The sequence below is a fragment of the Harpia harpyja genome, chromosome 5 (assembly GCF_026419915.1).
Source record: "Harpia harpyja isolate bHarHar1 chromosome 5, bHarHar1 primary haplotype, whole genome shotgun sequence".
Classification (NCBI taxonomy): domain Eukaryota; kingdom Metazoa; phylum Chordata; class Aves; order Accipitriformes; family Accipitridae; genus Harpia; species Harpia harpyja.
In genome coordinates, this window is record NC_068944.1 from 21,082,657 (window position 1) to 21,109,992 (window position 27,336).

At 37.7% G+C, this 27,336-nt stretch overlaps 1 protein-coding gene across 13 annotated transcripts in view; it reads right to left on the reverse strand.

Annotated features, from left to right (window-relative positions):
• Positions 1-27,336, reverse strand: part of PTPRM (protein tyrosine phosphatase receptor type M) — a 511,840-nt gene that overhangs the window by 80,712 nt on the left and 403,792 nt on the right. For 5 of the 13 annotated variants that reach the window (XM_052787176.1, XM_052787183.1, XM_052787178.1 and 2 more), the window contains 5 exons: positions 22,397-22,548; positions 19,822-19,896; positions 19,568-19,594; positions 15,402-15,413; positions 14,462-14,649 (listed from right to left, as the gene is read on the reverse strand). In XM_052787176.1, the coding sequence (XP_052643136.1) occupies positions 14,462-14,649; positions 15,402-15,413; positions 19,568-19,594; positions 19,822-19,896; positions 22,397-22,548 (454 nt within the window). The remainder of the gene's footprint in view (positions 1-14,461; positions 14,650-15,401; positions 15,414-19,567; positions 19,595-19,821; positions 19,897-22,396; positions 22,549-27,336) is intronic. The other 8 variants (XM_052787179.1, XM_052787182.1, XM_052787186.1 and 5 more) reach the window with 3 other exon arrangements.

Genomic DNA, 27,336 nt, shown 5'->3' on the forward strand with positions numbered 1-27,336 from the left:
CCTGGGTGAGAGATGCAGGGTAGGTCTGGGCTGGCCCAAGTAGGGAAACAAAAATTGTAGCATACCTCACATATTGTTCAGCATCACCTCCACTGAAGGCAGAATCACTGTTCCACACTATCTCTGTGCTTTCAAATACCCCCGCAATAGCTATGGGACTGTGAATGTTTTCACCTTAACCTCCTGTGGCAGTAAGCAGGTGAGTAGTGGTGTCCCCGCAACTAGGGGAGGATGTAGTGAAAGGTAAAGCTTTATCTGTGGGGAAGGTTCCTGGTATCAGAGGGAGCACTTCTGGGGAATGAGTGTAAATATGGAGTAAGCACAAACAGACCTCTGTGTCAGTGTGTAGCTAGACAAAATTTTAGTAGTTTCACTCGTTTCTTGGCCCTTGGAACACTGCTATTTTAAAAAGATCCAACCTGATCCTTTATAAGATACTTAAGGCAATTCCACTGGAGCATACTTAAACTAAAAGAAAACATAGTCCTAGTTATGTCAACAGGAAAGACATTTGCTTCCCAACTAGGCTGTCCTTCTACCTCAGCAATGTTTAAAAATGAGTTGATGGCAGGATCATAGTATTTTGAAAAAATGTCACCAAAAAATAACAAACACATAGTCTCAGTAACAAGAAATAAAAACCAATCCACAAAACAGTGAAACTTCATAGAACCCCTAAATGCCGCAGATAGCATGGCCTTTTTTAGCTTTCTTTGTGTGACAGATACATGTGCTTAGTAAATATCAGTAAAATAAACACAAATGCTGTGCAAAGAACTGACAAATGGAGGGAAAATATGTCATTCTCTAACCAGATCTACAATTAAACATATAAAAAGCATGAGCAATTTATGTGATTTTCCTTGGATTCAAGCATTTTTGTATGTTCTAGCTACTGTCGGTTCTGAAGACCTGATTCACAATGTAACCATCAAAACGTAAAATTCAAGCTGGTGATGTTGTAAAAGAAGAGACAAGTAAAAAGCCAGTGGTAAAACTGAAATGTGTATAAAACTACTAGGAAAGCAGCAGGACACCCAGTTTGCTTAGATTTGAAATGTCTTCCCCAGTGCAAAACCAAAGCAAATGCTTTGGTGTGGTTTGGAAGCTCAATCTGCTTAATTTCAAAATTCATGTAACTGTCCCCCTTTTGCTCTCCAAAAGGCAAGAAGTGGTTTACTGCCCACACTAGGAGTTTAATTCCACTACCTCTATGTACTGTAAGTAACAGGACTCTCTTGAAAGGGCCTAATTAATGTAAACAAGGTTATTTGCAGAATAAAGCACTGCTCAGAATAAAGGCTCAAGGATTAGGCTTTAGCACAGCAGCTACATGCATTTTAAATAAAAACATTTTACAACTGAATTTTTTTCTCTTTCCCTTTACAGCATCATCATCCTGCATTTCACAGTCCAACAGCAAGACAGTGGACCAGGAGAACAGCTACTAAAGTAAAAGAACTAGAAAACAAGGAGGATGCTAGCTAACTTAAAGAGCTCTTTGTGTTCTTTATGAACTGAAGTGATGTTAGTTCTATAAAATTGACTACCAGTATGTAAAAAAAAAAAAAAAAATTACCATTTCACATCATAATGTTTGCTTTGTATATACAGAAACATTGATTTATTTTCTTCTTCTTTATGTGTGTTAACAGCCATACTGGGTCAAACCAGAGGTCCATACAACCCATTATTTTTTCTATGAGAGTACTAGTAGCAGATGTTTACAAAAAAGTATGAAGAATATAGCAAATAGAGTGAATCTTTCCCCAGCATACCCTCTTAGCTTCTAGCAATCAATGGCTTTCCTGAGCAATCTCTTCCTCAGCCAGAGACTGCACACAGCCATTGTGTTTAATAATGAGTTTGTCCAGCCCATTTTTGAACCCATTTATAATTTTGGCTTCACAGCATCTTGAGGCAATGAGCTCCACAATGTAATTATGTGCTGTGTGAAAAAGCTTAATAACTTTGTTGGGTGCTCCTGATTCCCTGTATTATAAGGAATAATGAATAATTGTTGTTAGCATTGCAAAAGTAACACTGATCTCTGGCACAGCTCAGAATATCCTAAGGGGTATTACAGCAGCCAGGAATGAGTGATATTTCACTATCCTGGAAACAAGGTAGAGACTTGGTACTGGAGCTGATAAAGTGGGTCTGTGCCACTTTAAGGATTTCCTTACTCATAGAATCTTTACATAGGTTATTATGTCAACCTTACAAAAGCTGTATACAGCATTGTTACACAGAGCATAAAAGCTGGAACTGAAGTATGAATGGGTGAATGAGCAAAACTACAAACTGAAAATGTGGAGTTTTACTGTAGTTATTTGTCCAACTTGACTAGAGACACCAATGACAAATAGAAACAGGTGCAGATAAAAATCAAGGCTAAGTGAACAAAAGCTCAGCTGATATCACAGCCTAATGCAGAGGACAATGTTCTGAAATACTGTTCAAGCAAACAATACACTAAAACATTCTGGCAATGAATAACAGTTGACAGCACTTGGAAGAGCAATACTGGCATCACAAAAGACTGAAGAACTGTTGTATGCAGTCTTTCTCAAGATTAAAAAGCATATGTCTCAACTTGACAGTCATGCTTAGATTCAGAGGATCTTGGAAGGACATGACAATTTAAAAAGAGCTTTGCACTACAAGCCCTTCCCCATCGATTTAAGTTACCTCATTTCTTTCCTAACTATTCATATGGGGTTGGAGGTGGCTGCTTTTACTGTTCTTTCCTGAGTAGGGGACACAGGATCTGACTTAGCTTTTTAACATTTGTTATGTCATACTGGAATTTTGTTGCTTTGTCATCATTCTTGGTAAGGAAAAGCACGGAGATTGCTCACATGTAGGTATTTACTGTAAACAATCTGAATGGTAATATTTTCTCATGTAAAAACTCCAAGCTCTGTGATACAGCCAAGTATTTAAGTATCAAGGGCAAAGTGTTCCTGTTGCCTTCTCCCAGACTAAAACACACACTAAAACTTTATGCTTACTTGAGGAACCAACACTGCACTGCATAGAAGCTTCCACCATCCCAGAGCAAGCACTAGGAGGCACTCTATTCAGAAGGGAATCCTGTGGCTGTTTGGGTAGGACAGAGACAAAAATCTACAGTTTCACTGAAAAGAGCTTATACCCCCTTTACTGCAGGTTACCTTTGTTAGCAGAAGGCAGCCACAGCTATGTCTGTTTCTGAACAGCCCCAGCCTGTGCATCAAGGAAGGTCCTCACTTCTTTTGTCTCCCTTTGGTGTGTGGTGTAAGAGTGGAGATAGCCTGTCTCTTAGAGACTCAGACCTCTCTCTTGTAGATACAAAAGCTTCTTTCCTGTTATACGTTAACAGCAGTTATTATTGCACAAGCAAGCACCTTAAAGCTAGATGGGTAATAACTGAGCTGAGCTGGTAGATGCATTTTAACCTTACATAAATGCATGCTATCTATTTTTTCCACAGACCAAAGCAGAGCATTGTCAGTCATGAATCTTTTTAAGATCTTAAGTGGAAGAAACTGCACCATTTTGGTGGACAGATATGCAAGCTTCGTCACCATTACATGAACTTGTCTAAACTATTATGTGTCTGAGGACCCTGCTGTTGCTTCCATTTAAGTGAATGGTAAAATGTAAACCAGGAAAGAATGTATATTAAAAGCAACTTTAAAACAGTCTCTTACATCCCTTTAAAACCAACTGGACTTAAACACATGCTTAAGATCTTCCCTGTCTTGGACTCCAAATCATGCTGTAAACCTAAACCTTTCAGCTCTCGTGTGTGAGTTTGTGGTGAGTGACTCCGGTCTACTGTTTCTGTCTTGTGAAGAAGTGTCAATATTATGAATTTTTATCAGTCCTGGACTGAGCTGCAAACCCAGTAACTCCAATAATTTTACCTGGTTGACGCTGCCATCATGTCACTTCTGAAATACTGACTCTCACTGACAGTATCTTGCAAGTCCCTGAAGCCAGCCTGCTTTTCCTTCTGCCCACGTCCTGGGCTGCCTTGTTTCCATGCGTACTCCAGTCTTCCCATCAGCTTTGGCCTGGCGGCCAATTTTATCCCATGGTTGCCGTGCTCATCTTTGTCTCTGCCTGGCCAAGATGCCCACATCTTCTCGTGGCTGTTTGGCAGGCTATGTCCTCTTCACATCTCAGATGACTTGCTGAGGACCCAGGGTGACCTAACTGCTAGTTAATAAGACGGATACAGAGCCAAGCAGTTTGAGAACAGCAGTAGCCCCACAAGAGTGTAGGCAGTGGCATCGCTGAGATCCCACGTGATGGGTAACTGGGGGAGCAGCTATCACACTGAGACAGAGGCAACGGCAGGAAACCAGCAGGAGAGAAAGGAGGCTTGCCAACTCCCTTGTCTGCCCAACTACATCCTGCCAGATTTTCAGTGAACTTAACATTTCCCACAGTATCTTTTGGGCCCATTAAATCAGTATGTTGTAACAAAAAAATAATTCCTGCTAGAAAATGCTGATCATCCGTTCCATTGACAGGACAATTACTAAAGCACTATGGGAAACGTGTAAGAAGAAGTCTTGTATTCCAGTTAGAAAACTTCTTAAAAGATACATTGAGCCACAGGCTACATAAGAATACAGATTTTTATTTCCTGAAAAATTTATAATGGCTATTTTAACTTATTTAAAACAAATGCATTATAGAAAATAATGCATATTTTAGGTATGCTGTGAATAAACTGCTGCTAAATGAAGACTCCTAATAGCTAAATTATGCTAATTTGATTTGAAAAGTGTTCCTCTCACTCTACAAACAGCCAGTAATAATGCTCTGGTCGTGAAACCAGCAATGGTCAAAAATGCCTAATTATTCATAGTGAATAAATACAATCCATAGAAAACACATAGGGTATATATATATAATTAATAAAGAATAGATTATAATTGCATTTAACATCATTTGCATAATTTAAAATGGACTAACTACATGACTGATTTTTTATGTCTTTTTAAAGGGCACTAATAAAATATGAAGGAGGTAGGGAGGCCTATATGAGTAAGAAGTAATGAATAATATCTTGTACATTAAAGCACAATATATTATTCTGTGCACATAAATTGGATGAATTCATTTTTGCAGGTGCAATGGGAAAAGTATGGTACATCAGCAGTTTTCAAAAGTAAATAATATGTTAACTGAAGAAGGGATTACAGATGCTGATCAAATATTCAATGTCTTAATTGAGTACTTAGTAAGTCAGTCTGGTGCAAATATGCAGCATATAGCCTGCAATGTTTCAAAAACTTTTCCTTCTTTCAAATCATACCTGTCACTAGCATTTAGAAAGTTTAACCTATCACTTTATCGCTGTGAGCATTAAAGCCATTCTTGTGGATTTCCCTCTGGAAACTCAAGTTATGAGTGAAATTAAGTTCAGTGGTCTCATTTAGTTTCCTACTGTGGTGTTCAATAGCCCATAATGATGCACAGATTGGCTAAATCTGAAACTAAACCCTAATTTCAAAAGGTACAGAGAGACCATAGATTTGTACTAGCAAAAGCACAATATAGCAAGATCACTCAGCAAAAATGACTTGCCTAACAGACAACCAGAGTAAAATATATTCTGAGAAGTCTGCTTACTACAGTTTGACTGTTTCTCAACCTGTGGCTGCCAAACGGGAGGAAGACAAGACAGGCTGGAGAATAATGGTGCAACAGATTTCACATGCTAAAATAGTGGAGTGATGTGTGAGTGTTGCTTATTAAAAGAATAAGCATATAACTCTGTGTACATCCAAACACAAGGAAGCAGTAAGATGGAAAAGGTTCATTCTTGCCATTAAAATTATATAACCCCTGTGTTAATTACTTGGACTTATCAGATGTGGATACTGGATTTCCAAAGATCCGCTCGGTGCCAAGTTGACAACAATTAGTGAGACTTGGAAGCTACTTCTTTTATTGCTCCGATTTGACATTGCACATGCCCACAAATCTTTCCAGAATAAATTGAGAAAGATTTTGCAATGCCTTCAGAGAACAGAAGAACCTCATGATGGAATCATAGGTCAGGAAAAAAGGGAGCAAAATTAAAACAAGCTTTGAAAGACTGCTGTGGCAGCTGGACCCAAGGTGGGAAAAACTCCACAACTTTTTAAAGCAGACTGAAGCTTTATTGCTATGGGATAATGAAGGACAAGAGGCACAGCCACAAATCTGCATGCAACAGCTAAAATGATTCCATTTTAAATGCTTAAGCAGACTCACTCGTTAAGGATCAGGAATAACATCAGAGTTGCTTATTGTGCTTTACATTACTTTTTGATTTTCAGTCCAGCTACGCTGAAATATGAAATGAATGTCTGCTAAATATCTGAACATGGAAAAGACTCCCAGGGCATCTTCAGGACCATAAGAATTGACAGGTTACAGCACATTTTTTATTGCTGATAGATTTTGTATTCATTCATGTGTTTACCACCACATACACCAGGACCACCAGACTCGGTAGAAGCAGAAAATGATTAAAATAGCTGCCACAGCTCCTACATAAGAACAACCTGCATCAGTTTATCCATCCAACTGATCAGCTTAAGCATCTATATCTCACGACTTTTGAGTGGACCAACACTTTTCTGAGGGGACCAATACTACCAGTCTCTGTTTTAATTGCTTAGAGGGATATGAAGGACATGAAAGATGCACTTAAAAGCTATCAGGCTTTCCTTAGGACACAGTCTAAACTTAACTTTACATACAAGACGTGAGTCTGGTAGACTCACATGGAGAAAAATATTGGGCTGAATTAGGCATCCTTGTTCTTGTTATGCATCCATGATGCCTGAGGTCATATACAGTTCAGAGTGTTCAGGCTACTAAGAAGAAAACAGGAGGTTCACACCCAAGTAAATCACAGACTGATCAGTACCAAAAATAGCCATGTCACAGCATGAGCAAACAGCTGCCTACATCCCACTGAGAGTAATCCTAAGGATATCGGAAGTGTTCTAGTCTATACACCTCTGCAATTTTATTATTCAAACAGATAAAACCCCAAAGCCTTTCTAATGAAGCCACGACCTGCCTAAATCTATAATCTGTAGTAAGAATAAATTTTAATTAAACCTGCTTAAACAAAAACAAATTAGAAAGCTGTATCTGCCTATACATGCACTTCTATTTAAATTGGAGGAGAAGGCATTTAGGAAGAGTGGGAGAAGGAAACAGTGAGATTTAGAAAGTCCTGGGACTTTGATCACTGGGCAGTTAGCCGCAGTGCAGCATAGGGCAGTGTCATGTGAATGGTATTAAGCACTGTGACAGCACTTCTCATACACTTGAAATCTGTTAAGAACAGAAATTCACAGCTATTAAGGATAGGTTCAGAATTGCATCAAACTGGCTGACACACCAACAGACGTTCAGCAAACTAAGTGTCTCGCCTCTGAACTGAAAAAAACCCAAACAAATTCCTATTAACTGCCATCCAGCTAAGATTGTTGATAACTGATTCTTGCTGATCAACAACTGGAAGTCACCCATTCTGCTACAAGACTTACTAAAGAATTAAAGGGATATTGCATGCACTGGGAAGTTGTGTCACTAATAACATAGGCTATTTACTAGTGAATGTAGTTTCTGGTTTGGGATGACTTTATTTCAACAGTTTGGTATTGATCTGGAGTACCTTAGGATTTCCAAAACAAAACATGCTTTGTGGACATGGCAGCTGCTCATTTTTACTATTGCTTTTGACCTCCCTGGATACGATCTCCCCAGTGCCGAGGCTTCCAGTGTCCAAGAGTCTAGGATAAACCCAAGCAGGAACAAGTTACCTGGGATTCATGGAAGGCTGCTGCAGATTCCACGGCAATCTGAAGAAACTGTTTTTTTCTGAACACAGTCCTCTGATAAAGGAGAAATACCTGTCTCATACAAAGGACCTTTATATCACCATTAGTTGTGGTTATCCTTCATTGCGCATGGGAGAGAACACTTACATAATAATATATGCCTATAATCAGACCACTGCAACTTTCCAGTATTAACGATTAAAGATTCAGCTGGGCATTCAGGTGATAGGTGATGGGGTTCTGAGCCCCATCTAAACAGATGAAACTTCACAAAAAAATAATAGCAATGATCTCTACAGATTAATATTTCCAACAATTTTCCACACCATTTTTACAGGACAAATTCCCACTATTTTACTTCTGTTTCTGTTATGCTTTCAATCTCTAATGAGTTTTCTCATTATTACAGAAGTAGAAAGAAAGGCAAACAGTTACCTGCACTCAGTTTTGGAGGATGCAGATATTGTCCTTTGTGTATTTACACTGTGGACTAATACTCTCATTCCCACCCAATGTTCCAGAGTCTGTCTGCTTTCTTTGTAATTTGTGTCTTGTGGGATAGAAAATAACCTGCATTTATTGTGGTATTGACTGTCTCAGCTGGTGCTGCAGAATATCAAATAAAATCAGAGAAAAGGGCATGATAAAAATGTACAGGTTGGAGGTGAGACAGGCCAGTTGCAGTCACAAGGAATACATGCAGAAAAAGCAGCACCAGCTAGGTCCTGCCAGTAGCTATATCAACATAACATCAACAAAATACTTATTTTTCCTACTATTTTCAAGATTTCAGAACAGGGCCCCAGAAGCACAGGGCTTAGAAGTGTCATGTGGCAGCAAATTTGTCTTCCAGCTGGAACAAAAGAAAAAAAAGCTGCAACTGGAGGACTGGGTTGGAGTGACAGGATTCTAGTCTGTTATGCCTTTGCATGACAGCAGAAAATGGATATCAGATTTCTGCCCTAGGTTAGGCATTTATCTAACAGTGCACTGGAGAAAACAAAAACTTAAGTGGGCACCGTATGGGGTAAACTTCCTCCATGAAAAATTTCCTCCTTGCCTGCAATACTTTCTGCCCCCCAAAACAAGGAACTGTACTTCTGCTGGTTTTAGAGAGGTTTTTTCCTATTTTGTTTCTTAAAACCATTTTCTATTTACCCCAGATATTTCACTAGCCAGTAGTACACTGTGTGAAAAACTCTGTTTTTATAGACTATTAGCACACCTACTTGCATATCTTGGGAAGTTCCATTTCAATGAATATATTGCTATGAAGATAGGATTTCTTTCATACCCCCAATTATTCTCAACACTCGCCTCCAAATCCTCTTCAAATTATCGATATTTTTATGATCACCTTTGACCACAGTCCCCCAACATATAACTGAACAGTGACCATGACCAGATAAGCTATTTTAAAATACTTCTACCAATCTATAATAGGTGCGAAGAAGTGCTAAACTGAAATGAATTGTTTAACATACATTAGATAATATATTTCATGTTCCTGACCTTGATAGGCCCAATGAGCCTGTATCCTCACGGGTATCCATCTATTTAACTGTGGTGATTTAGAGATTAATACAGTTACATTGGTGTAGCCCCTCAGAGTGGAGACCATGCAGCATAAAAGAGATAATCAGTACAGTTTCTCTTGACAGTATATAATTTCCCTGTATTAGGAGTAGTAATGGTTTAACGATATTAGTATAAAATTATTTCCTGACTGAAACAGTTAACTGCCACAAAACCTTGAGCAAGGATGTGTGTAACAGGATGGGAGGAGAGGGAAGTTGGGAGAGACAGTGGGGGGAAAGGCCTTAAAGTTAAAGCTACATGGAGGAACCTTTTTTTAAACTCTGTTATTGACACAGTCCTGTTAGTGACAGTAAGTGAGGCTGATCTGAGCAGGATACTCTTTGCAAATCCTGGCTTTTCAAAGGAACCTCTAGTTTTGAGATAATGGAAGCTCAGAACTCCCTGTCACGGAACATAATGTGAAATTGATTTTGCAAGGCTTTATCTACACAAAGTTGCACTGGTTTAATTAAAGGTGTGTTTTTGAATCAATTCTGTTAAACCAGTCCAAGCTCCTGTGTGGACAGTCTGAAATCAATTTCAAACTGTCTTCTGTCAACTAACCTTAATTTGGCAAAGAACTAATTTATACTAAACAGGCACCAATTTTTGCTGATCCAAAAATAGGGTAAAAAAATCAATCTTATTTAAAATGAAAAGATGTTGATTAATTTCTCTGTTTCTGCCCTAGCTACACCAAGCTATACTGGCCTCCAGTAGCCTAGTCCATGTCTTTAGGAGGGAGATTAACTCATTTCTTTGCATCTATGTGCTTATGGCTTTTTGACAGATACACGTCCTTGCAAAAGGATACAGTGTCAAGCATGGTGAAACTAGGGAGTCTAAAACCAAAAGGTGGCAGGTGTAAGGAGAAAGAATTGATGAATTGTAGAGACCACTTTCAACCTACTTTTCTATTTATTTTCTTTCTGTAATGCAGAAAGGAGATAAGCAGTGAGCCTCCTTCATGATCAGTAAAAGTTCTCTCATGCTGTAGTAATGGGGAGCAGCTTAAATAACCCACAATTAGTGTAGGGGTGCATGTGAAATCAGGCCAATGTTATCCTGCCAGTCTAACATTGCTGGAACCAAGCCAAAATCTCTCCTTTCCTAAGGGTCTGGCAGGGGATAGAAAGGTGTTTAAAGATCTACTGCACACTAGCTATGTGGAAATTTCCCTGAGTTTAAGGATTTCTGTGCAATCCCTTCCAATCATTCACACTCCACTAAGCCACTAATTAAGGTCTGCATTTGAATTCACAGCTTACTGAAATGTATCCATGTTATTTCCACACCTGAGAAACACACAGGAAAATGGGCAGTGAACTTGTTACTGATGTGCCGCTAAGGACACACCTGTATTTGCTCTCATTCTACAGGCACAGCTAGACACAAAATCAGAACCTGCACTGCTACATCCAAGAACCAGGTCCTGCTCTAGGGAACAGAAGCCTTCACACATGCCATCACAGGAACAGGTCCAGGCTTTGGGATGTCTCCCTACTGATATTCAACCAAAGCCTTTTCAGTGATGAGAGCCAAAGTATCTCAGCTCCTCCCAGAAGGAGAACAAAAGGGCACAATCCTGCAAAGTACGGTGCTCCCCCAAGACCCCTATATTGGGAACTGAAGATACTCAGTATCTCAGGTGGGTATTCCTAATGCAGAGTTGAGCAGTGAGCAACTAAGTAGCAGCCTGCCATTGCTTAAAGATGATTTTTCATCCTTTATGTTTTGTGTCAGTTCTGTTACTCCAAAAACTTGTGCATGAAGCCAATAGGACTTAAAACTACATAGATGTGCTTAGATTGTGAACTATAGCCCTAATTATTGAGAATAGTGGCCCTAATTATCAAGTTTTATTGTAAAGCGCTTAAAAGTATGCACGACAGTAAGTGCTCTGTATCCTTGCACTCCTCTGAAGTGCTGCTAATGGGTAATGTGCTACTTTACTTTCTGTTCGGTTCAACAGATTTATTTTCAGAGTGAATCCTGTGTGAATTTCTCTTGAATCAAACTCTTTCCCTGGTGAGACTATATAATCCTGCTGTCTTGTTAGAGCAAAAATCATCTATGAGACTTCATTCAAAACAAATCCCCTGCCAAACTATTTCTTCCTTTTCATTTGGATAGTTAGTCTTCTGATAATTTATAAGGAAAAAATTCTTTCATTGTCTAGTTCAACCTTGTAAAGAGGACAGTATCAGTCTGACAGCAGCATAAACAAAGATTTGTAATCTCAGCAGTGCCAGAATATATTGGGCGGTTTTTCATTGCATATGGAAAAAAACCAGCAACACTGCATTAGTTCAATGGAAAAAAACCCTCAAAGATATGACTAGTTATGGTTCATTCTGATTATAAAGAATTTCTATATATAAAGAGGACTTTTTTTCAGACACAGCTGCAGTATTTTAAGTCCCCCTTCCCTGCCACTATTAATAAACTGCGCCCTAATGTATTGCACCTACTGGCATTAGTCGTGACTAAACCTACTGTCTGTAATGGGATGACATTCATCAGCTTGGTAAGCTCAAAATTAAGTGATTTTCCTGGAAACTTTCTCAGCAGCATCATTTGATCCACTGTAGTTAAAAAGCCATGTCATTGGTTGCATTATAAATTCCATTTTACAGTCTTTTTTTTTTAATAAATTAATTGTAGCTTTCCTCTAGGCTTAATGCTGGTTTAAAAGGTTTTGGCTGATGAGCAAATCTTTTCCAAAGACAAGAATTTTCAATTTTATCATTTTTAAATAACAGTGGCATAAAAAACCCCACAGGAACAAATTTGTTTAAGTCAGCTACACAAATGAAAGTTGACAAGTGATTAGCTCGTTCTGGGAATGAATTGTTTGCTATGTTTTAGGGGGAAAAAATGTCATCAGTGACTTTGGAAGTGGCCTGAAGCGTAGGCTTTGGAATTCTAATACTACAAATACCAGTTTAAGCAATTACATATTTAAGCAATTGTTATAACATGGAGTTGGCATGACAAAGCACAAACTTCAAAAAAACACCATCTCTTGTAAAATGCAAGCAGTATGCACACTTGTAAAAACTCAGCAATGTACTAGTAATTGTATTCATCATCCTGAAGGACCTTCAACAGTGTATATATTAGTTGCTACCTTTAAAACTTAAGCATAGTATATTGAGCCTCTAGGGCAGTGCACAATTGTGCATGCCCAAAAGAGAAATTGTTGCTTGCCCTACAGGGTGGAAATAATTTAAATGACTTTTGCTGGTTTTCCTCCTCCCTTCTCTTTCTATCAGATGAAAGAATGAGAATGGATCTTTTTTTGCTGGCTTCTACTTTGAGAAGACAGAGTTAAAATTGAATCTATCATTCTGCTTCTGACTGGCTATGTCAGAGTCACATCACAGTAAGATCCATTTACACCTGTTCCTCTGATTTCTCACATTCTAATTTCTAAGGAAAGGAAATTTAGGACTGTGCACTGGGTTGGAGATGCAGTGCAATCTGGACAGGTTCCTCAACTGGACAAATGGACACTACCATGTACAGAGGCAGATACAGGCTGTCAGGCGTAGACTGCTCCTGGAAATGGGGGAGGGGTAGGCTGCTGGTGATCATTATTTGCTTCCTACACCACATGGCAGGGAACAGGTTTTTTTTTTAGATCTAATCACTTCATCTTGGATCATAGTCCATATAATGTATTAAAAGTTAACAGAGTATTTCAGAGGTGACAGCTTCAAGTCTACCTATAGATCAGACCCCACAAGTTCCTTATGCAATGCATCTTCCTACATGATCAATCAAAATTATCTCATGAATTCTCATACACTCCTATGACAATTTTGAAAATTTATAGTCCAACCCTGCAGATCAATCTTATGTATTTTACCTCTGTGGAGTAATATATTTATGCTACTGTTTTTTTGGGTTCAAATCCACTGAATTATAATCTTGTGGGAAACTACTCACTGTAGACATCTTATCAACCTGTATTAGAGTGTTCCTGTATGCGAAAATCATTCACAAGAATGAACTCCTTAAAATCTGAGCTAAAAGGCAGAGAAAAGTGGACACCCTAACATTAAAATAGTGGACCTAAGCAGATTTTAAAGGGTCTTAAATCCTCCCTCACATTAGACAAGGAACCCAGGTTGATAAGTCTCCGTTGATTCAAATACATGATTTGGATGAGGAGTGATGCATTCTTGAGACTCATCAGCAAAACTAAGCTTTTGAAGTCAGGCATAATACTACAATTAATTTTGGGCACGAAAGCAAGTTCTGCTTGTTTTTCACTTTTTTCACTTAGCAAACTGACTCATCTCACAAGGAAGACAGGATCTGCAGTGCAATGTGCTGCGTTCGTATAGTATTTGCCAGGATGTAGTGGTCATGACATTTAAAACTAAGATGGTAACAGGGAGGAACAGGTCACTCTAGCATGAAATGAAGAAACAGAAGTTGAACAAAAAAAACAAGGAAAAAAGAGAGACTGTAAGTTCATATGAAAAATAATGAGGATTAGAGATAGCCTCCAGCTAGTGGGAAATGGTTCAGGCATCACAGAATAAATTTTATAGCCCTATGGGCCTCTCTGAAGATTTGCACATTTCCTTTCCATGATGAATACTATTGTTCCAGGAAATATTGCTTGTAGAACTTGATTTCTAAGCTAATATCATGTTACAGGGTAACTGTGATTAGACAATCTGTCACGTAGAACTTTCGAAAAAAGCTATTCTTCAATTGTAAAAGAAAAATATGGCAAGTTCTGGGAGAACACTAGTGGACCTGTTTTTTTGAATATACAGCTTTATGCAATTAGAATTAGGCAGAGATTTCTCAGAAAGGTTTTTATGTCTCACTCCTCATCCTGGATGGTTACAGAAAATTTGCTCACTATAGAGATTATCCTTTCCATTCAGTATCTTCACTCACACAGCAGCTGGATTACTTGGTTAAGTAATTATTTTTCCTGTTCTGTGGTACAGGTAGCAGACAGATAAAGCCAACAGTGCAGAAGACATAATAATCAGATCATTAGACCTGACACTTACTTCATACTCCTCTTTGAATCCATAGCCTTCTGCACACTTCATTTGGGTGATGTGCTGTAGCAAGTCAGCTACACGGATTGCTGGATGAAGCTGTCCGGTCTGGTAGGGCACATCCACTGGATCTCGCTTCTTGTAGGTATGGGATTGGACTAGGCTGCTTGTGTCACTGACCATCGTATGGGTTTCATCTAGAAAAAGAGTATGTCATAATGTACTAGCTCATCTTCACTTAATAGAAATAAAAATTACACAGATTTCTAGAGGAATGGCAGAAATCTGACACCACCAGCATTGCTTCTGTCTGTGAAGGCTACACCAGAAGAACAGTAAATCCATGGAGCAGTTTACACAGGGAAATTGCAAGACTGGAATGAGGCAAAGTCCATGGTTCTACAATGGAAGCATTGCAGAGCAGTCCAAACTCTCATATTGTTTTAAATATCACTAGCTGATTACAAACAGGTTTTAAATTAGGCATTTGGTTCTAAACTGTATAGAAGTTTCATTCTGAAACTTCAACAAGTCCCATGGAATGAAATTGGACTTGCATTCTTCTTACATTACTGAAGTGCTACATTTTACACTGCAAATTTAGAGCAAATGTTTGGAGTGAGCAAAATAAAAAGATGCACAAAATGGCTTATGGTTTCATCAAGCTAGGACTGCAATGGAAATGTAGATCTGATACAGCATTTGGAGACAAACTACGAGAGGACAAATGCAAAGGATCATCTGATAAGGAAAGATGTCTTGACTGGCTGCTGAACATGCTTTAGGACCACAGTATATCATGAGCCATCACATTAGGCATGGAATGTTATATGTCAACTGACATGCAAGCCAACAAACAGGAGAACCCAGTGGGCTGGTTAAAATTTTTATGAGACACATACTCTCCCAACCCTCCACATCTCTTCCATGGGGCAAATGGGCAACTTACCATTGATTGGCACTTTTAAGAAGATACATATCAGGAGAAAAAAAGAGGAGGAGAAAAAGGAAACAGGGCATAAGCAACAGCACTACATTAATAATTACAGGTAATTTTATGTTTCTAATTTAGTCTTTACAATGATTTCCTAAATGAGTCAGATTCTGATCTCAGTTTCACAGTGTAAATTAAACGTACCGAAACCAAGGTATCTTACTGTGAGTCAATTCACACAGATGCAACTGAGATCAAAACTTATCAGTAAATAGATAGATGTGAAAGTGCACTCTGCCTAAGGAAGCAATATGACTTTCTTCCTCTTCAGATGGAATTTTAAAAATTTGTTCAGACTTGACAAGAGAAAAAAAACAACCCAAATTCTAAGGTCCAAGTACCATCATAAATATTTTTTCTGTTCAGCCAAATAATAATTTTACATATCTCAAAGAGCTTTTGATTTTTAACTGAAATTGTAAATGTGATGCTTTGACTTCTTCAAACTACTCCTCACTGGCTGCACACTAAACATAGCAAGGGGTTTATAAAAATACTATATTTATTAAAAAAATACTACTTTGTAAAATATGTTGTATGAAAGGGAAGCATTAAAATAATATTTCCACATTCATAAGTTAGATATATTATAGCAGAAAATCCCACAAATACTCTGGATCAAAAGGTCCCAGATTCTCATGTACATACCAAAAATACTACCACACCTCATTAAAGGTGAGATTCTGGTCTTATACCACTGAAAATTGATGTTAAAGCCACAAAGCTCAACGAATCATATTTCAAGGATGATTGTAGGTTCTCTCAATTCACACTGATACTAAGACACAGGAAATCTGGTCCTCAATAAGCACACAGTCAATATGAACTGTGCATTTAAATCTAAACCAAAAATAACAGCGAAAAATTTATGGGTATGAGTATGGGCATTTCAATACTTTTCCTAACAGTTTGCTAACCTGATGTAATGCAGAGGAAAGGGATTCATCTTTTAGTCGTAAAATTTGATAACTTTTATCTAATGTGTGATAAAATTGTACTGCAAAGCACCTTGGGATGTATGGCATGAAACGTGGTATACAAGTGTAGGTACAGTATGTTGTTGTTGAAATGGCACCTGAAAACTACAAGGTGGCTAAGACAAAAAAGACAAAAAAAGTATAGGAAGTTGATCATGATTTTTTGGGTGGCTTATTTCAATTTTAGAAACAGGTTAGAAAACTTTTTTTTTTTTTCAAACTCAGAATTCCTTGTAACACAGACTGTTAGTAACTAAGATGAAGGTGAAGCTATCAGATCGCAGGCAGGGTCTTGTGCTATGAAAGCAGCAGTTTAATCCTTATAAATCTCTTTCCTGTGAGTTCCTTGTTTTAGAGTAATTTCCTCTCTCCATTTCTTTATCTCTTATAGCTGCATTAATACTATTTTTCTCTCTCTGGGAGTGATCTTTTAAGTTGTTTTAAATAAAGTGCTTTCAATCCTTGGTTTATATGGTACATTAGGAGTCACGTATATTAGTTTTTTGCTTTGCCTTTGAGCACTGTAGCATGAGCTTTTCAGACATTACAGTCCACTGTTTTTCAAAGGGTGAGCTCCTCCAGATGCAGTGTTCATATGCAATAGGAATTTTGTCCAGCTTAAATACTCCTACAGCTGCAGTTGTTCTACTCTCCACTTGCTCATTCCCACAGAGCTGTACAGCACTTATTAAATAATATATTTATTTACTAGTTATGTGAACTCACAGCATGGAAGGTATTTGGAAACCCAGCCCAATATCTTTTCTGGGTTGAGATTCTTCTTTCTCCAATTTCAGAAATATGCACATTGCTTGATACTAGAGAAACATGACCTACACTCATGCTCAGCAACTATAAATTTAGCCACTGTTATGTAAAATGTTGTTTTTTTAAATCTCAGGCTTTCACTCAGGTTATTAGGCTAAGCATGAAAGTCTCCCCTCAAATCTAAGAAAATGTCTTCATACCTGAAACCGAGAAGTCAGACTTGCCTTTTGCATCAGTTAAAGAGTTCACCAGTAATTATCAGTCTTGTTTTTTTTAATTGGCTAAGAAGTTCCTAATATGCATGAATAGTCTAAAGATCTTGCTGTACATAAACTTGGAAATGGTGTGTTGTGGCCTTTCTAGCAGATTTCGAAAACTAAACTCAATCATTCACCAGACCTGTATCCTTCCCAGGAGGTCACACTAAAAAGTTCATTTAGTTCTAACTACAGGCTTGAACCTGCAGTCTAACACAACTTCTTTGGACACTGGAAGACAGCAAGAGCAGGTATTAGTTGCAATTAAAACCCAGCATATTTTGTTAATAGCTATATTCCTCTACCACCTCAAGCACAGCTAATTTGATTTACCTCAAACAAAACACTAGTCCTATACAGACAGTCATAAACACATTTTGGGAGAGAGACCTGGTCTGAATGGTACACCACTCATAAAAGGGTACTAAATTTTTAACATGTAAGGTTACAAAAATATTCCTTTTCCACAGTGGAAGAACTGGAAGATTTTCAGAGATGAGTAAGCACAGGTTGCTGTAGTAGACTAACTAATCTAACTAATCTAACTAACTAATTCAAGATTTTACAGATTTAGTAAAAGCAAAGAGTTTTTTTTCCCAGTGTGTGTTTGTCTGATACCTGAATTACTTGCTTAGACATTATTTCTCGTGGAAAAAAAAGCTAACAAATAATTTTACCATCATTATTATATAGCAAAGGATCACACACACACACACAAAAAAATCAGAGAAACCATTAACTAAAACTTAATAATCCAGATAGGAAATCTCAAAGTTTTTCTCCTGATAATAGTACTTTTCTCCTTGCCCACCCACAAGGTCAGAAAGAACATCTACTGGATGAAGCATTGAATGAATGCTAAAGCACACAAAAAAAATCTAACATCTAAGGCAGTTAAAAGGCACTGTAAATTTCATTTGCATGCAGATTATTACATTGTTACAGTCACTACCATTACCTTCTTCCAGATTTACATAATGTATAAAAACACACAAGTTCTTCTCCAAGTTATCACACTGAAATGCACTGCACTAAATACTCTTTCACAATAACAAATTTTCAAGATCACCTTCCTAAACTTTTACTTCTTATATGCTTCACTCTACTTTTATTTAAGCCTGTTTAACTTACAGTTTAAGGGCAGGCATCAGTTAAGGGGTCTTGTATTTTTTACAGTGATTTGAAGAAAAAGGAGGAGAAAGAAAAATATTTGTTGTAAAAATATCAATCATTGTAAAAAGACTAAATAGGCTTAACATTGGAGTTTGAATTCTTGCTACAGTGCACTGTTAAATTTTGACTTATTTAAAAAAAATCTCCCTGTTTAGTTTAAAGTTAGTATGGGAAGGAGGTGTAAATGAATACAAGCCACAAAGCAGTTAGAGTTACTTAAGCATTGAAAATGCAATAGCGCCTCGTGTTTACTGTTTTATCACTGTGCAGAAACCTCTCTCTTTTTGGCATTGGACAATAGCAGGTTTTCCTAAATTCCCAGTGGAAATGCTTTACACTTCAATGGTATGTTTTTAACCTACAGTTCTACTGTTCTATTTCATTCCTGTGACACCTGATGCATAATAAACTATACACTCTAAGTGTCATGTTATCATTTTGCTGTTCAAAACACCATCTCTCCTCTGAAACTTCACTTTGACGAGCATGTCAGAAACTGTGTGGTATTGTGAGAAGAAATGATAGCTGGTGGATGGCCAAAACTGTACTTTGTCTGATTTTCTGTATCATGAATAGTCTAATTAGGAAAAAATATTATTTTTAAGAAGTGACATCTTCAGTTCTGAGATAAAACGGAAAAAAATGAGGAAAACTATTTCAGTTGCTGCAATAATCAAATTCTTTTGTGTCACTCCAAATACATGCATAAACATTTCCTCGCAAATCCACTTGTTAAAATTATTTCTCTCTTTTATCCCCTGACTTGCACTATGACAGTAGTAATCAAGCCTGATAACTGTCCTTAGCATTCTCAGTGTAGCCAAGCCTACCACCCCTCCCTTTAGCATAAAACTCCAGCTTTTTGTATACTATTGTCTGTACCCTGAGAACTGTGACTTTCTAAATTACTTCAGCAATAAACTTTGATAAAGGGAAATGTTCTCACCTAAAATTGCAGTTGGCACAAATGGATCTGTCATACATCATAAGCAGGTCAATGCAGAAAAGGTAAAAAGAGAGAGAACAGTAAATGATTGATAAATGTTCCCGAGTTTTCTTTCAGAAAGCTACAGTAAGCAACCATTATGTTGCTTATATATGTACTAAATTTCTATGGCAAGAAGTACAATAACATAATTATATATGCTTTTATTATGAAAAGGTCTATATAGGGTGGAAACCAAGAAAAAAATCAATTACCTGGGTAATAAGAATTAGGCACTGTTGTGCTCAATGTGTTAGTTTTCATTGTAAATGAAGATGGTGAAGATACAGCTGCAAAGAGAAACAAAGCTGGTTAGAGACAGCAAAGTGATATGTGGCTATTTAAGCTGAGTGTTAACAGCATATGTGATTGACTTGGTTTAGAGTCCATCCTGCCGTGTTTGTTGCACTGGAATCAGGACCTAGGGAAAACCAGGTATGTCTAGTGAATAAAACAGCTCATTGAATTTGATCAATTCTCTAAAAAGAAATGTCATCAGAGAAAGCATTTTGATTGGTGATGACAAATACACTTCTTAAATCACAAGATGAGACTGAATACTGATGCTTGAATAAAGACATCACAACAACAACAGGTGTTTTTGACAGGAGCTTTGATCATTAGTAAGTTTACTTAATAATACTGTAAATACTGCATGCAAATATTCTACTATAGTTCATTTTTTCCTCTCCTTTTTTTTGATATGTTCAGACAGGTGGATAATGTGTACACAGATACTGTTATGCCCTGAATATTATTCTTTGTTTAACAATGGTTTTCAGGGAGTGATACAAAGACCAATGCTCGCATTGGTATTTAATCATTTAACCATTTGTAAAACCTATGGGAAAGCCCAATGCAACAAATTAAGTTCAGTTAGTTCTCTGGTGTACAAAGATCACGTGAATTACTGTTGTAAGCACAGATACACTCAACAGGTGGGAGTTAACCGCAACATTTTACAGGATGTTCAGCCAAAGGGTCATTAAAGGCTTTTAAGCAAAGCTCATTGCAAATTCAGCTTTAGTTGCTTGTCTACACAGCTCAAATTCAGTCGGATCAGTGAATGTAAGCACATTCTAGATACCTATAATGGGAATTTGTGAAACAAAAGTAGACTTGAGGAAGACAGGATCTGCCGGATGAGTAGTAAGATTACTCCTGCTGGCTTTCATCCATCTTTTTTTTGGTTGGTCTTCTAGGTCATACAGTTGCCAGCCCTTGTTAAGGTGGTGCTATCTGAAAGCTGGCTTAAATAATGCTGGCAGTTATCATCCTATAAATGAATATATCTAAGACTACTTGCCTTTGATTATGTCTCCTGAATCACTGCATGGAAAGAACAGAGTGGTATTCCTTTTGGGTATGGGTGCAGACATTAGTGGAGGTCAGGGCTGCTGCAGATAATAAAACTGGCTAGATACAGAATGCAGCTAGGATAATAAAATTTCATAGGAAGTAGGAATGTTCTAAATCTCTTGAATACAAGGCCTTACACAAATATTATTCCTAAAGACTGCTGCTTCTGGTGATGACATTTCTTGTGGAAAGTCTAATCAGAGCTTCTAGCCCTCAAGTGGTATAAAGTACTTGCTATGCCAATAATTTCAAATTGGTTTAAGGTGGTTTACATAAAGAGGATTTAGTCCAAGGAACTTATTGCAGCTTCTTTGGTTGTTGTGACCATTAACACCACTGGAAAACTACATAATGATGACGGAAGATGAAGTCAAACCTCTTGATCTCTTCACAGAACTAAGCAATCTCATTAACTGCAATGGTATATTCTCCCCAGAAAGGCAAGTCAGATTTTGAAAGATCTATTTCAAAGCAATTTCAAAAGTAACTCAAACACAAATTAACATTGCAAATTCTGAGCCTAATGCTGCTGAGAGTAGTCTCACTGTATAAACCTCACAGAGTGTTCGTACAATTGAGCTCGTCAAAGTTAAGTTCTTAAGCATATTATTAAAGAGTGGCAGTTGGGTCTCGCATACTGTTAGCACTTGAAACAAAATTTCATCTTTGACAAATTCTGAAGATGTTCAAAAACACTGGTATACAAGAAAAACTGAGGTTCCTTAAGAACTACAAAAACCAAGAAAGTTTTTTGAACATAGTAATTCTTTTTTCATTAACAATTGTAAAAAACTGGTCTTTGCTTAGTGCTAATGCCCAGACAGGAGTGAGTCCTTGACTAAAATTCTATTACAGGAAATTTTATATCCCCAATTTTATTTATTTTCAGGGTAGATCCAAGAAGACCCAGGATATTAGAGAATCTCTTATGAAACTGCAGAACAGATAATGCTACTGAGTTCTTCCTTTGAAGCAACAGAAAGAGGATCATCTACAATTGGAAATAATAAGACAATCAAATCACCATTATTAAGTTATGAAATTAAAAAATAAATTTCACGTACAAAAAAAGAAGTGAGCAGGGGAAGCACTTGAAGGGCTTGGGATAGCATGAGGGATATAAAATTTTTAACATAACAGAGATTGGAGAAAGGTAAAACTACAGATGTTTCAGTAATGTCTTTGCTCTTCTGCAGAAGAAAAGGATGGACAGAAAAAACCTCAATTATCCTTATTATTTTTAAAGAAGTCTATTCTTGATGTCTGACTGTCTTGCTCATCCGAATACACACTGTAATGTGCTGCACAGTAGGAAACTCTGGGTCCCATGGATTTTCCATGACTGAGTAATGATGAATATTTTTAAAACCATTTGCTCCTTTCTTCCACCTTCCAAAAAAAAAAAAGAAAAAAAGAAAAGAGAAAACTTACATCTCCCATTTAGATTGTGTGTGTCCATGAAAGAGAAAGCTTCGTCACAGTTGGTGCCTTGCTCAGTGTAGCTTTTATCCATTGAATTCACCATCACTGTCATTTCCTGCCGTGTACTACTCAATGTCTCTTTTCGCTTTTTAGCCAATTTTCTTAAGAAATGAATATTGAGGAAAAAAAAGAAAAAAAACAACACTCAGTGAGCAGACATAGTCTTCATGTTGTTTAGATCAGTATTGTAGTTTGCAACCACATTATTAAGTAACATATTTACAACTATTCCTGCATTTCTGGAAACTTAAATTGATTTCGCACTGATGTCTTTCAACGGCATCTGACAATCAAGGCATAGCTGCCAATGCCCTGACTTATGGTGAACAGCACCTTAATCCTTGGGGACCACCACTGAATTAAAGGGGACTACTTGGATACAAAGGTGATGTGAGCTACTGTATCAGAGGCTACATCTGTTTAAATACATAAATAAAAATGATAGAAGATTTCACTGGAACTGACAAATCAGTAACAATTTTCATTTCACATGCGTAGAACTGTCTGGAGCTGTTTCACTGAGACACCGTATAATACAGCTAATTGGTTTACATCATACTGTATAGTATACGTTTGATCTCTTAACAAATTTTGCACAACCAAGTGACATTTTAAATTGACTTGGATTTCTAAAGACTATTTTCTGTCACTCTTGATTTCAGGAGAATTAGTCACAAAAGTTAGTTGCTTCTCAGCAGGAGTGGTCTGTCAGAGATACGATCTTGATTCTGATATTATGTTAGTGATTCATTAAGCTATAGAACTGCTTTGGAGGCATATACCTCTTTTTTTCCAGATCTGTCTGTTTCTGGCTAAACTAAAATTTCACTCTGTCTCCCCCAGAGTTATGCTTAGCTACCATCACAAAATAACACGTCCAAAACTCTTGATTTCTCCTTCAAGCTCTGTGAGACATCTGTGATCCTGATGATGGTGGATCCCATGCCCATGTGGCTTGTTTCCCTGGCCTGAGACTCTGTCTTAGACCAAGCCTTTCTCCAAGTCCTTGCCTACAGACTTCATTTAAATTTTCTGGATTCCTTCTGTATAGCATCTTCCAAGGTATGGGTTGGAGATAACAGAAATAACTGCTCCACAGACTTTGATCTTCTCATATCTGTTCTTTCAATGACTTTTCCTCTGTGGAAAACATAATGAGCCAGCTCATATCCATCCACCAGAAAGATCTTTTAGATATCTTCAACCAGAACTTACAGGAGTTTATTATCTCATCTATGTTTCCTTTCACTTCTAGAGGCCTACTGCATCAAGCGTAACCAACTTGTGCTAACTCTCAAAGCCTTTCTCTTTGTAAACTCTTATTAAGTATGAAAAAAATTATTCCCACCACAGACAAAAATTTTATACCAGCCTCCGCCAGATTTTCAAACAACAAGCACGTTTGTCTCCCCTCATGTTGCACAGGAGGAGCTTTCTGTAAACCTTCCTACCAATAGCTCACTATTCTGCTTCAAATCACTGCCTGCAGACACACTGCAAAGTACTGCTATTACTCCTTACTATGCTGACCGGTAGTGCCTAAGAATCTCCCCATGTTCCCCATCTACCTGTTGTCTCTTATCTTACACCTAGGTAACAAGCCATTTAGGCAGCAGCTATGGTTGTGTTCTGTACTATATCAATAGTACTAAGCTAAGCAGTATCTTAGTCCATGACTAAAGCTCGAAAGGCCTTTGAAACTAAAGTCCTTCTGTTAATAGAAGTAGTAATAGTGAGTGCAGGCATGGTATTGGGTCATTGCATACAAAAGTATTAGGTGTCACATTTAGCCCTCCATAAACTGCTGGATTGCCACTCCATTCATGAGGGCACGTCCTCATGACTGTAAGCGATTGATGTACTCTGCCTTAAACCCCTGCTACAGTACCTGCAGTAATGAGTAGTGTGTACCTCTTTGCTCATCCCAGCTCAGAAGTCACCTGCATTAGCTTGAGCCACCATGAACATACTCTAGATTGCGACTGATGCTGAGAAGGAAAGCGCTCATAGTCGGATGGCAGCCACTTGTGGGACTCTGTACTACACTAAGCATTTAGATGCGCAGAAGAAACTCATCCATAAATGCTCATTATTATGGATTTCAAAAATCACTGATGATAATATTACAGTCCAGCTAAGAAAGAGTTTAAGATAAACAGTAACAAGTCACATCCTTCCTGTAGATGAAGTTTAACTCCTGATTCTGTAATTTGGAATATCATTGGTGGACAGCAAAAATAACTCATCAACAAAGATCTTGCTTCTGAATTTTTATTTAATTTTAATTTAAGGACATTAAATGGAGGAACTTAACAAATCCCTTTCTGATCGACACTAATTTACTTTGTAGACTTGATAACAAAACTGGTTCTTTATTACTTCATAGTGCATAATCACAGAGGGGACCATTCGATAATCTAGTCTGAACTCTGTTACATCAGAGACAGTAAAATTTCACCCAAGTACCGTAAGTAAAACAAAACTCTTACATCTTTGCATCCTTCAATCTCCCCTGTCCTTCATATCTAATTATAATGAATGAGCAATATATTATTTAAAGTAGAATCTGAGATGTATCTCCTAATGCATGAACAACTTAACGGAAGTCCTTTATATGGACAGGCTTAGCAAAGGGATAACATGAAATGGATATAGTTTTTCCTCGTTCCACCCTTAGCTCAGACGACAACACACTTAAGTCATGCATGGGCTCCTCTTCTGATCCTCTTTATCCTTAAGCTGAAAGTACCTACAGCTACTCCTACCACCTGCCAAGCACTGGACAATTCCCATCTTAGCTGGGTTGTGAAACCAGAACCTGAACAGTGACAATGACAGCATCCACAGTGTGGTCACTGAAACTTCATCAATAAGACACATATTGTAGTTATTTTATTTCATGGCTGTGCAGACCATGGGAAAGTACTTCAGGACAATTCAGCACTATGGCAATGCTTCAGGAAGGCATGCAGAAGCAGCTTTTTCTTCATGAGACCTCCCTCTCCAGGCTGGAATCAGCAGCTTCTCCTTAACCAGCTGTCAATCCAATTAGCTATCTAGACACTGCATACTCACTAAAGCCAGGAAACTGCAGTATGTAGTGGCCTTCCCTTGCCCATCAGTGGACCTGTGAGTACTATCTCTATTCACAAAACCTTTAATCGATGTCAATCTCACAAGCTCAGCACTTTCTCCAAGAACTCTTGCATGTGAACAATGCACTGGTGAACAGGTCACAACTCTTCCTTAATAGTTTTTTAAAGAAAAGTTACTAGGAGAATTGCCCTGGGAAACATTATAGTGATACTGATCGATATCTGAAAATCCACAATGTGGTAAAAGATATGATACCAGCCACTCAGTGGGATTACAAAAACCCCCATGCTCTGTAGGGTACACATCTCCAGCATTTGCTGTTACAGGGAATGTCCTTTATTTTACAGTAAAAATTGTATCCTTCCCAAGGAAAGCCAGAGTTCTTGCTTATTACACCAACAACGTGAAGCTCAAATAATAACTCAGCTAATTTTCTTAAAGAAATTACACTAACATTTTCTCATTTCCTTTATTTTTGGTTTTGGTCCCATAATAAAGCTATAGCAGATTGTTTTTATGACAGCAACAACTGTACAGTACTTCTCAATCTGAATTTAATTCTGGAAATAGGTCTTGTGGGAAAAGTTCAAGTCTGAAACAACTGTTACAGGAAGACAGCGATACCAGCCAGACTTTTGTACTGTGAAGAAAAACACCCATTGGACTTCGTCAAGTAAACTTTAGCTGAAGATAACATTTTTTACATCTGCAGTTTGCAGATATTGCTGAACATGTTGCATTGCTGCAGTCTCTGCAATTCATCCATTCCTTGGATCTCTTGATCCCTGGAAGGCTCTAGCTATACAAGATTTAAGAAACTTGTAAAACCATGGTACTTCACATCACCATCACCACTCATGCTCTCAGATTTGAAGTAAATTTTTTGGGAAAAAAACCCCTTAAATATTTGATCATCTTCACTCATAGAAAAGACACTTATTAGCTATTCTCTGATGTTTCCTCCTTCTTAAAGGAAAAGAGATCTACAACCACAGGAAAAAATAAAACAGATGGAAGCTCCCATGATGATTACCTGGGATGAAATACTTTATGTAGGGAAAACAAAAATGATCAGTTTATCACACAAATAGTGTTACCATCACTATATGAGGAAAGAGAATATATTGTACCAGTCTCAGAAGAGAGGAGCCTGATATTCAGAACAATCTCAAGACTAGCTAGGAACTGTTGGTATTTTAAGGCACAAGAAATTGCGAGAAGTGAGCTGGTATAACAGTAAAAATAGGGTGAAATGCAGAGCAGACAAACATACAGACTTCCCCCCTCAAATTGTGTGGGATTTTCGGTATCGTTTACTCTGTTCTTTTACAAATATTAATTAAATCGTCCTAGGAAAATAATAAGCTAAAGGCTTCATCACAATTTGTCCCCATTTTATCTGCCACCATGAAAATCTTAAAAGTTGCATCTTCTCCTGTACAGCCCCTTCTAGTTGAAAGGATCACCTTGTAAAACTTCTGCAAGCCTCACTCAATAGCTTTCTCAAAATCCTCCTTCTCTGTGACTTCTCCCTCAAACCCTCCAACAAACCAATGCCAATAACTGTTAAGTTGCTGCTACATTATCAGCCTCTATTTGGTTCGTTTTCCATCTACTTATCTGTATCCATTTTCTCTGTCCTGTCTTGACTTAAATAACAAGCTCTTTGGGACCTAGCTTGCCTTTTCCCTTCATGTTTATAAAGCACTAGGCATAAAGCACAAGGCACAATGGGACACTACCATAGTTAGAGGACTGGAACAACAGTAAAAATTAAAAAAAAAAAAAAAAAA